At 36.3% G+C, this 12,146-nt stretch overlaps 1 protein-coding gene across 1 annotated transcript in view; it reads right to left on the bottom strand.

Moving 5' to 3' along the window:
- Positions 1-10,868, bottom strand: part of LOC138045981 (protein phosphatase 1E-like) — a 17,662-nt gene extending 6,794 nt beyond the window's left edge. The window contains exons 1-5 of the mRNA XM_068892641.1: positions 10,566-10,868; positions 8,261-8,364; positions 3,042-3,244; positions 2,013-2,204; positions 359-502 (exon numbers count right to left, since the gene is read on the bottom strand). Of these exons, the coding sequence (XP_068748742.1) occupies positions 359-502; positions 2,013-2,204; positions 3,042-3,244; positions 8,261-8,364; positions 10,566-10,753 (831 nt within the window). The 5' untranslated portion in view covers positions 10,754-10,868. The remainder of the gene's footprint in view (positions 1-358; positions 503-2,012; positions 2,205-3,041; positions 3,245-8,260; positions 8,365-10,565) is intronic.
- Positions 10,869-12,146: the final 1,278 nt, after the last annotated feature.

Below are 12,146 nucleotides of genomic sequence, written 5' to 3'. Positions count from 1 at the left end.
TTGATGAGTAAAATCATCTGGCGTTAGACAGAGTAAAATCTATAAGTGGCACTCTTGGGAGTGAAAGGGTTAACCCATTGACATCCAAACCGGCCCAAACCGGCCAGACTTAGTATTTTACTGTCTAACGCCAGACGATTTTACTCGTCAATGGCGAACCCCTGGGAGTCAATGGGTTAAAATCAAAACATTAAGTGATGACTGCAAAACAATATTCACAAATCACAATACTGTACCAAAAATAGGTCAAATTACCATAGTTATCATAAATGTATCCGTCATTTTATTTATTGCCTGTTTAACATGCCTGATTAGCATAGCCCATATCTGGATAGAGAGCAAGAAGCACAATACGCACCTCTCTATCGGGTTTGTGTGGACTCATCAGCTGAGCAGCCTGTCCACCTTTGCTGAGAACAACTTGAGAGTCCCCCAACCACGCAACATAGAGCGATTCACCACTAATTAGAACGGCTACACCAGTAGAACCGCTTCGAAGACCCTGATTTGAAACAAAATCATGAATTACTTTCAGCCACAAATGACAGCACAAAAATATCTTTTACATGTAAGTACAATCTACAAGTAAAAACACAAAGTAAACTGAACATGTTTCCAAATCACAGAACTGTTTCTGCTGTTAAAGACTGTAATCTGTTTCTACTCGATGTTGTGAACTCTAAAAAAACATCATGTTTCCCAATTTAAGTCTAAAATTGGACCATTAAATTTTAATGAACTTTTTAATGCACATTACCATCATGATGTTACTATTGTTGCTTAACTGTCAACTAATAATATTATAATTGCAATTTTGGGACTCCAATACCATTAATTATTATTTTGGCAGATAGGTGGGAAAAGATACACAATGTACCATTATATTTTGGTATTGATTGGGTAGAGTTGTCAAGCAACCGAGCCTAATACAAGAATATCATACTCTCTCCTTTATACGAACACCACCAATAATGCTGTATTGGACTGTCAAAGTCGCAATTAGTTTGCATCACGATCCATCCATGATAAACATAAAATAAAACTCAAAAAACTCAGTTCATACCAGATCAACATTCCAATTCTCAATAGTCAAGGTCAGTAACATCTACAGTTAAGTTCTCGGTAAAGGGAAATGAGGTGTCCGCGGAAAAATTAAATTGTTGAGCCGCTATTTTTCGTATAGGGTCAAACTACATGTATATATCAGATTAATAATTATTAAAAGCTAAGTTTGAATTATTTGAACAAAGTTTTAGTTTTCTCAGACTGGTATTTAATATATTGCCTCAGAACGACCGAGCCTGCTACAGAAGCTCCTGCCCCTTCAATTTATTGCGAAAATAACCGCACTTTGTTGCATATTAGTCAAAGATGAATGAACTCCAATACCGTGGGGAATTTTTGATATGTTAAGAATTAAAGGAAATATTACGCACCAAAGTCGAAACTCCCATCTCATACTTAATTTGGGCAGAAAAAGTGCCATAAAATTAATTTTAAAACTGCTAAAATCGCTTTTCTTTGTTTCAATCACATGTGAAATGGTTGGGTGTCAATTGACAGCTTTCATGCGCAATCTGCTACCTTAGCATGTGCCTGAATGCTGATTGGCTCAGCAAAATTGGCTTTGAAATAGGGGGCAGAGTTATTCAGCAGACCATGAACTGCACTCTAAATCTTCAGGCTCGATTTTCTAGAGGTTTATTTTGATGCCAAAATTACAACTTCTCAGACCTCCTGTCCTGACGGGTTTTAAGATATTGCTTCCAAATTTTCAGTTCTAATAGATGATAGTACTACCCCTGAGGAATTTTTTGTTTGTCTTCGGAGACTGATTTTTCACGAATTTTTTTTTTAAGGAAATTTACTCCCACCGATTCAAGATTTGCAAAAACAAAGAAATTTGACTTTTACCTGTCCAGGACCTTAACTGCTGTTTCTTACTTTTACATATTCTTAGGAATTTAAACCACTGTACTATTAAAAAAAAGCTCAATACTTGGTGAAAGTACCTCCCTTTTAGCTTTTGCGACAAAACACTCATCTGTCTTTTCAAAAGCTTCCTTTAAAGCCTGCGCTGGATCTTTAGTTATGTTTCTGCTTCTTGCAAGGTGACAGTGAAGATGTATAGCAGCGTAATCGGAAGCATCAACACCACTATGTCCATCATAAACAGCAAAGAATGCCTGACTGCAAGGGTGATCCTATCAAAAAAGGGATTTACAGCTGTAATCAAACATTAAATCATTATAACCCTAGGCAGGGTTTGAGCCATGCAGTCACACTGCAGTCACAATACACTAAATAAAAAACTAAAATATACAAAATATTTTATAATTAGCAACCGGGGAAGAGGAAAGGGCAAAGTTCCATCTGATGTACATTCCCAAGAGACTTGAAACTTACAGAAAAGAGTGCATCAAGATAAATAAAAGGAAAGTGTATAAAAAAGTAGTTAATATGGGTATGCAATTGAATCCCAACCAATCCCAGTTTTCTTGTATTTAGAGGTCGATAATAGCATTTTGTGCAGCAGTTAGCCCACATAAATCGGCTCGAAGTATCGAAGAAGAGATATCCAAAACACTCTTACTAAACACATTTATCTTCTCGTTTGCAACCAAACATTTTGTTCGTCAAAGAATGCAACACTTGCCACTGCAGGGAATCTTAATTCTTTGGCGTTTCACTTATAGTTGCTTGTTTCAAAGGTTCGCTAGTGACAACGATAACACAAATTGCACGGAGATCACTCGACTATCTGTTCTCTCATGCAACGTGATTGGCGAAAAAAAAAAAACAAATTAAAGCAGTTACGTCACAGAAATCGTTTTGCAGCTCCGTTTCGCTAATGCTACTTTTCGGGGGAGAGAAACGACCGCAGGAAATACGTCTGCATTCGAGGGCTATGTACATTGTACTTCCCTCCCTTATTATTGTAAGGCACATGCAGTATGGTCTGGTGTCTAGACAAGTCAGACATTCACAACACAAACTGTGCAACACATTACTCTGAATAAATGTTAATAACATATTTTCACCTCTGCAAATCCAAAGAGATTATTAAATTGAGGCAGTACGACATGTTTATCCTCCATTTTCCTTCGTGTGTTTTTGATGGCATGAACGCAAGATTCATACACCATCTTTGACTTGTACAATGATGGGCAATCCTTTTCCCAATGTTTGCAAACTTCAAGAACTTTATTGAAAACATCTTTAGCAACTTCAGCAGTTTTGAGAACTGAAAAAGAAAACCCAGCATTTAAATTTCCACTGTAGGTCTTGTGCTAAAGGGATCAACTGTTCACTGGGTTTTTATAATGATGTTGGTATATTACCAACAACAACTGGGGCATTAATAATAATAATAATAATAATGATGATGATGATGATGATGATGATGATAGTTTCTCTGAATCGAAAGTTCTTTACTTGTATTTAGTAGTGGGCCGATGATCGAATATAATCGAAAGTTGATCGAAAAGTTCAAGCGACGCGACAATCGATTTTGCTTTTTTCATAATCGATTGTCGCTGAAAAATTAAAAATTTATTGGGGACAAATAAAAGTATTGTCAACTCTTGTGTGAGTTGTCTTTTTTCATGGACTCTAACTTCTAAGTCACAACAGCAGATATAATCTAAGATTGCCTGTGTTTACCTGGCGGTACCCTGTTCGCTGTGTTGTTGTCACTTCAAATACCTCACGCTTATTTGAAAGATGTGGCATGCTAAGCCACTTTGTATTTCGTAAACTGAACCAAGACATAAATTACAAGCTCACTGTTTTGCGTTTGTAGTATCACTACCGTCCAAAATAAGTTTTGAAATAGATCTCAAATGTATTTACAAATCACCAGAGGAAGATAATGTCACCTCTGATCCAAGATGAACAATTGTTCGTTTTGGCTTGAAAATGTTTGTTTCGCCCTCCCCAATCTCTCCCCAATTCCCAGTGTCCTCTCTCAGACATGCCTCGCTTACATGTTGTTGACGAGTCCCACATGGCGGCTAAAATGGATCTTTCGCTATCCTGGAAACGCCAGGTCAAAAGTGTGGAAATATTTTGGTTTTCATCAAGTGAAGGAAGGGCCCACTTTGACTTCTATTTAGATAAAAAATATGTGGAATGCTTATTGGTAGATTTTTCCGATTATAATCGATGATCGATCGGTTGGGGCAATCTGATTATTTCTGATGATCGAATGTGAAGTCTCAACCGATTCCCACCACTACTTGTATTGTGATACTTGACCACTCACTTGGGCTTAATGTGTTTAAATAGCCAACAATAATGCTTCAAAAATAGGAAATTTTAAATTGAAATCTACCATCTTTGTTTTTGTGTATGCCAGCGACACTATGACGTAGCAATAGTCAAGGATGTACTTGATGTAAACATGCAAGGAGAGTGATACTTTGTAGACTTGAATTTTAATGCAGGGGATAAATTGTATTGACATTGGCTCCACCATCAGAACAGATTTACCTTGTGGTCGTTATAAACAGGGTTTTATATCTGAGTTATATGCAGGAGTTTTACAAAGAGTTTGCAGTGCTATCCTGTGCGCATTGCTGTGAAATAAATGCCTGGAAATTGAGTTTAATTTGCTTACCATGGCTTTCTACAAGACCCCTGTTACAACTTCAAAACAAACGATCGATTTATATTATAATTATTTCCATCGAATGGGAAAGAGTAAATTGTTGCAGTAGTTTCTATAAAGCTAACAAAATAAGTCAAGCTTATTTTAGTGCCTGGAAAAGCTCATGTTCAAGGTTTTTGTCTTGTTTACATTTGCTCTGGCTGATTTTTTCCATCTAGATTGATTGATCAGAGGATCTAGAAGTAATAAAGTTTCGGTCACACTACTACCTATTGAACCACAGGCCCCCCAAGCTCAGTATACGATTTATAGACTTTGTATGGGAAAATTGACTTTGAGCTTATAAATGCTAAAACAAGCTGTAAATGTAGAAATAAACTTCACTTACCTCTACGTACAGTTGTCCTCGTCTTTTCTGTGCAATCGGAGGGCAAACTGAGTCCGTTTTAGCCGGGTTTGTGGCTTTCGAATTTTTTCGATGTCGTTAGTTGTCATTCCCGTCATAAAAGAAAGCCCAACATTATTTGGAATTTATCCGCCAAAATTTATTTGGCCTTAAGGCTGTGGTGTTTATATGGTGATTCGGACCGTTTCTTTGTGATGCGAGGACAATTTGTGGGACGAGATCGCCGCAAGTCACCAGCCTTTCTTCTCTTTCTTTCATCGTAAAAATTCGAAAGCCACAAACCCGGCTTAAACGGACTAAGTTTGCCCTCCGATTGCAAACAAAAGACGAGGACAACATAAGTAGAGGTAAGCAAAGTTTATTTCTACATGGTTTACAGCTGTTTTTAGCATTTATAAGCTCAAAGTTAATTTTCCCATACAAAGTCTATGCTTGGGCTGCCTATGATTGAACCACATGTCCGTTTACCATAGCTGACATCTTACATTTGAATTTCTTGGCACAGAAAGATCACACAACATTGAGAAAGTGATCGGGGAACGAAGAATTTGGTGTCGACCACGTTTGTTGACTATAGCTACGTCATAACACTTCATATCTAAGACTGTGCTCTCCAAATCACAAAAGAGGCAACTTCAGAGTGCTTTGGTCACATTTTAATAACAGGGAACTGGATAAAACAGCAATTATTTTCGAATTCCTGGGAAAAAGTTTTAGTACTTTAAAGAATATTTTTCTAGACTATACTTTCCCTTTAAGTACCCAAAAAAGCCTTTTGAACAGAGTAGTAAACTATAGCGGCTGCTATACCCAACCCACAAACCAGGGTGTCAAAGGTCCCCGCTATGCAAACCATATCATTATTCCCTGATGAGTATTCTTGTTCTTCCAAGAAAATAAAATTAATGTTTTGGGTGGATTTCATTTATCCAATTTTTCAACCAGAATTCAAACCAAGTTGAAAAGGCATGAGTACATGTACATATGTAGCAACCACGGCAAATTAATATGTGTATTAAGCATTGTGGTTTCTCTCAACTTTCCTAGCAATTTAGATTTTTGTGAATTCAAAGTGCTACTATGACCAAAAAAATCAATTTTTATTTTTCTTTGGCTTTCAAAACTATGTCAACTAAACAGTAACTGACCCAAGTTTTAAGCCTTGATGTTAAAAAGACACTTGTTCATTTTAACTGGAATCTTGCTATTTTATGGACAGAGAGATAGAGCTGAATCGAGGAGAAAATGACGTCAAAGACTCAATGGTTTACATGTAAGAATCATTGCAACGTGTGTGTATGCGGCTGAATTAATATGCAGCCCACAAGTTTTGGGCTTTCAGACTATTAAACTTGTGTTTTGCATAATAAAAAGCTGCATTTACACGCTGAAATTTTAAGCCAGTGAGTCAGGGACAACACTTTTCCCTATATCAACCCCACTGATGTCCAATCTGTCAGTTTGGAAGGTGGGTAATGGCGGACCATGAAGACCAAAACTTACGCTCAAAGTAAAAGGTTAAGTCTGCTACGAGCCTAGAAGGCACATCAGAACGGCGCTTATGTCCGGTTTCTGTAGCATGAAGATATACTACAACTGTAGCATGAAGATGTACTACAAGATATAGTAACATTAACTTTATTTGTCCAAGATTTAATCGTATGACTGAAGGCAGTAGATCATTTGCAGTTACTACTTGTCAAGTTTGGAACAGCTTAAGTATAGAACTCAGGAATTCTGTATCATTGGAATCTTTTAGGAACAATTTTAGAAAAAATCTTTTTGCTGTACAAAGGAAGCTTCAGCATCTTACAGTTTAACTTTTGATTCATTATTTGCTCTCAAGCCATGCTTTACTTTTATTTACAATTAGTTTTCAAGTTCTTGTCAGATTTAAATTCTTAGCTTAGTTGATGGTCATGTTGGAATTTAACGTACATTGTATTTTTAGCTTTCACATTTCTATGTACACTTTTTATCATATTGCATTAGTTTTGTAAGAATTTTTAAATAGAGGGCCACAAGTTTATTAGTTACCTCAACTATTCCGCACCACCCTCTTTAAATAAAGTGTATTATTATTATTATTTCTACTCCCCCCTGGATGGGATGCCAGTCCATCGCAAGGTTACCCCAAGCATTAGATTCGCCGGTACCCATTTACATTTATACACCTGGGTGGGGAGAGGAACCGTGAGAGTAAAGTGTCTTGCCCAAGAACACAACACAATGTCCCCGGCCAGGACCCGAACACGAGCCACTCGATCCGGAGTCGCGCGAGTTTCGGTCTTTCAGACTTTTAACCTGTGTTTTGCATAATAATAAGCTGCGTTTACACGCTGAAATTTTAATGTGAGTTAATGATGCCACTTTTCCCTAGATCAAACCCTCTGATGTCCAATCAGTCACTTTGGAATGTGTCTGAGTAATGGTGGACCATGAAGACCAAAACGTACGCTCAAAGTAAACAACTTTTTAATAAAAATCAAAGCTCAAACTTTTGCCAATCAAGTGTTAAGCAATCGCACTTTCAAAATCTGAAGAAAAAAAAGGAAGTGGTTTTTTTATCACACTAGCACTTTATAGGAGGGAAGTCTGCTTAACCCATTCACTCCTGACTGCCCTGAAGGACGCCCACAGTTGATGAGTAAAATTGTCTGGCGTTAGACAGTTGATAGTAAAATCTTTATCAAAAGGCTCACTCCCAGGAGTCAATGGGTTAAAATAAAGTTTTGTGAGGTCTGTCAGTTTGGTATAATTATAGCTGCAATGCTCACCATTTACAAATTGTCTTTTGGCCAATCAACCTCTGGTTGCATCATTAATGACATTTAAGGAGGCTCGAAAGGGTTTTTCTGTTGCTATAATGTTTGTGAAACGATGAAAGATACTAAAAAAGGACATTTCATTGTGTAGGCAAACTATAAATATCTTTGCAACTCTATTGTTGGTCAATACTTTAAGGGCACTTATGACGTCGCATCAGTTATCACGGCAACACGCCAGGTCCACAAAAAGGCCCTCTAAACTACAGTTTTTGAAAATTATCAGAAAAACTAAGTCTGTGACCTACCGTTTTTATTTCTTTGTTGGAAATCTCCCTAAATCCTTTAACTTATTAAAGAGTATGACAAAAAGTTATCTAGTAGAATTTAATATGGGAGCCTAATCATGGGCAAATATTAATATGACAAGGAACCCATTCGTAAGCATACAAGTAATAATGAAAACATGCGTCTTCTTACGTGAGTCCTCTGATCCCTCTTGTCTGTAGTCAGAAAGATCAGATTCTTTGAGTTCTTTGACAGCAGCTTGAGCAATAAGCGCTGCAGTAAATTCTGGAACTTTACTAAAGATACAGAAATAAAATCCAACAGTCATGAATACCTGTTCAAACATTACATTAATTAATGTCAATTATTGACATTACATATCCAAATTATATACTGCCCAATTTATCAACCAGCCATATAAAACATTTATTTTATTAATCAGTTACAATATTTATAGCGCAATATAGATCTATATATGGGATTTAAAACTAAAAATGGCTGGTCTACAGCTCACCATTGTGACTATCACTTGCAAAAAATTATCCCCAGCATGCAAGGATAAATGTTCCACAAACCGGAAATACAATATCCATATCACATGTAAATGGACCCTGTAAATACTAATACAGTTCAAATGTTAGCCTTAACTTTGGTGTAGTATTCTCCATCCATACATATACATGTATTACAGTATGAACATTCTGTAGGATACAAATTACAGAACACCAATAAACATTGTGTCTACTACACATTCATTTCACAAGTCAGATACAATATTTAACATAAATGTACACTGGGGCAAACAGTGCCAGCTCTACTGTTCATCAGACTGGTCGCCAATGTCACTTACAAAATATCACAAGCATAGGCATACGTACAGCCACACATGTATTGCTCACTCCTTTACTTTCAGACTTGTGGAAAATACAATAACATTAATTTATTATTAAGTAAATCCCCAGATAATAAGTTCATTAAGTTAATAAAATTTAAAAGAAACAGGATATAAAAACAAATTTAGAAACATCAGCAAAATAGTCTTACTAAATGCCATTGTAAAGATCTATTAACACAAATTTCCCCTTCAAATTTTGTTTACATTTATCATTAGCCAGTACTTTTTTCCCTATCTCTCTGTGTCATAAATGGTTCAAACCATTTACCATAATAATCCCTAAGTATAAGTATATTATGACACACTTAAGTATCAAACTCTAAAAAATGCATAGCACACATGCAATTTGCAAATCAGGATAGTCTTCTCTTTATGTACATGTAAGTATGATACATTTAGAGGGGAGCTATCGTAAATACCTATACAGAACTCAAATTGTGTTTATTTGTTATCATTAGCAAGAACTATTCCAGTCACTCCATGTTTCAAAAATAATTATAATCTTGTTGATTATTCTAAATTAGCATTTCTTACTAAATTGTTGATCAGAGGAATTTCAACAAAGACCTGGCGAGAGAAGCTATTAGTGCACAACAAGTTGTGGTACACTGGTTTGCAATTTGCAGGCATTGGCAAATAGATAGCGTAAACAGAAATGGGGTGAAAGGTAAAGAATTTACAGACTATCAGTTTTAAAAGAAATTCATACAAAATGCGCGTTAAACACATGCAGCCAGATTGTGTTCTTTTCTGTACTTCCCTAGTCATACAATAAAACAAAATCACTTCAATTTCAAGGAAACAATCCCCAGGATTAGTGAAGCACTTCATATCAATCTACCTTGATCATATCACACTGAGGTCTCACGTGCACGCAAAATATGTTTCGTGTTGTCATTCACGCCTATTGTTATTCACATAAATGTCAACTTCTGTTGGAAAACTCAACCATTTGAACTACTTCTTTCTTGTTTAAGTTCGTATTTCAATAAAAACAACACGCAAGATAAGAATTATGCTACCTTGTCCTTCCCAAATCTGGAAAGAAGCCAATATTGTAACTCTTCTTGAGAACAGACTTTCTTCCGAGGGCCAAAAATATTACAGACATAACATTCCGTATTGCCCAAAACCACAGATATACTTTCGTATGACTAATTTGCTCTGTTTGATTGGATAATACAATAGTATATAAGTCAACTGCTGTAGCAGCATCATTTAGAATTAATTCAATGGTGAAATTAAAAAGAACTCTTAAACACCTATTGAAAACACAATTCCTTCTTTGAATTAAGATCATTATCTACAATAGCGCTAGCTGCAGGCAAAACGGCTAAACTAAACGCTGCATGAAGAGAAATTATCACTTTTTTTCTTAAACTCACAAAAGTAATCGATATGGAAATTAAACTTACTATTTTTCAACGCCTGGGAAAACATAAAAAGTCGAACTATCACACTCCCAGAAGACAGAGTGGGTGCGTATACAGGGATGGAATGTACACAATAACAATGTAAACACAGTAAAACTCGACGAAGAGTTACGCAAGTAAACATTACATTAAATAACTTTAAGTAACTGATTTTAGCACCACTACTAACCATTTGCTGAGGTACTGTAAACACCAGTCGATACATTGGCCTTCTAATTCGTTTACAGAGATTGGAAGTGGACAAACCCGAAGTGGCAATGAGTCACAGTCTTCAAACACATTCGGTTGATCGGCGAGGACTTGACGCAAGAAACTTATAGTCTGTAGTTTTTCCTCCTCCGTAAACTTAACACTCATGGTGGAAAGTATTTAATACCTGTTAGAGAATCGCCTAATTTTACAAACAGCATAATACAACTCATTTTGCATCATCGTAGCCATTCATAAAAAACCTTCACGGTCTGACTGTGCATTCGCTTAGAAGATATGCGAAATGCATTGTGGGTCACGCTCTTTGAGTTCGTGATGTTACGATTCCACGAGCGCGCGTTGGATAGGGGTCGCGAGTGGGATGATTGTTTGATTAAAAACGCCCACAAATTATGGATAAATCTTCCCTAATTTAGTTTGTTAAAACAAAAAAACTAATGAGTACAGAACTGACATTTGTAGAGCATGGTGTAATAGCAATTGTTTGTAATAGCTCATTTCCATGATGCCGCCAAGCGCGTCTTCGCGCGCTTATGTGTCCCGCTCCTTACTCGAAACTTGAACCGCGCCTCAAGGAGCAGTTGTATTAGTTCGAAGAAAGTTTTCATTTTAACAAATAAAAGAATATGAAAAACACGAAAGTTCAACACTCGCTAACTGACTGCTTTTGACGGATGACAGGTGTCATTCATTCCACCAATGACATTAGAACCAATGAAATGAATGAATTTGGCGCAAGGTGCAAAATTCGCGCCCTTTTCACCTTGTTCAAGTTCACAAAATAGTAATAATAGTAATAATAATAATAATAATAATAATAATAATAATAATAATTGGCACTTATATAGCGCATTTTTCATGCCGAACATGGTCAAATGCCCTTTACAATTTAATAAAATGATTAAAAATAAATGAAATTTACAAGCATTTAGGATTGAAAATAAATAAATGAATAAATACTAATAATAACTATAAAGTAAACAATAAATATTTGACGAATTAAAATATATAAGATTTACAAATTAAAAGCTTGTTGTTTAAAAAGATATGTTTTGAGGTGGCACTTAAAACCCGAGAGTGAGTCAAGGCTAGATATTTTACAGCGCAGATTGTTCCAGAGCTTCAGGGCTGCATAACGAAATGCTCTTCCTCCAAGTGTTGAGAGGATCTTGCCACAAGGAATCTCTACTTTTGCATACTGTAATAAGCGGGCGGATGTGTCAAATGTTTTCCGCCGTCTTCAAACTTGAGAAAACTGCGTTTTTTGGCAAGAGGAAATAATTTAAGGAAGAACTGACACAACAAGCTGCAAGTAATACAAGAAGAAGAGTTACTTTAAACAATAATGTTGCCTCAGGGTGAGAAATTCTGGAGAAAATGTTTGCAATGTTAGCTGTCCGTCCGGCAAAGTGCATTGTTGCTGCCACATTTAAGTTGGTTTCTTTGAGTTAAAATTAGTCTCGTTTGTATGTTTGTAGTGGTATTTTTTGAAAACAGGAGCAAGTCTTCTAGCGACGGACAAAAGCCAAGGCTATGATAA

The sequence above is a fragment of the Montipora capricornis genome, chromosome 4, assembly GCF_036669925.1.
Source record: "Montipora capricornis isolate CH-2021 chromosome 4, ASM3666992v2, whole genome shotgun sequence".
NCBI lineage: Eukaryota > Metazoa > Cnidaria > Anthozoa > Scleractinia > Acroporidae > Montipora > Montipora capricornis.
This window is presented reverse-complemented; position numbering and strand designations above follow the sequence as displayed.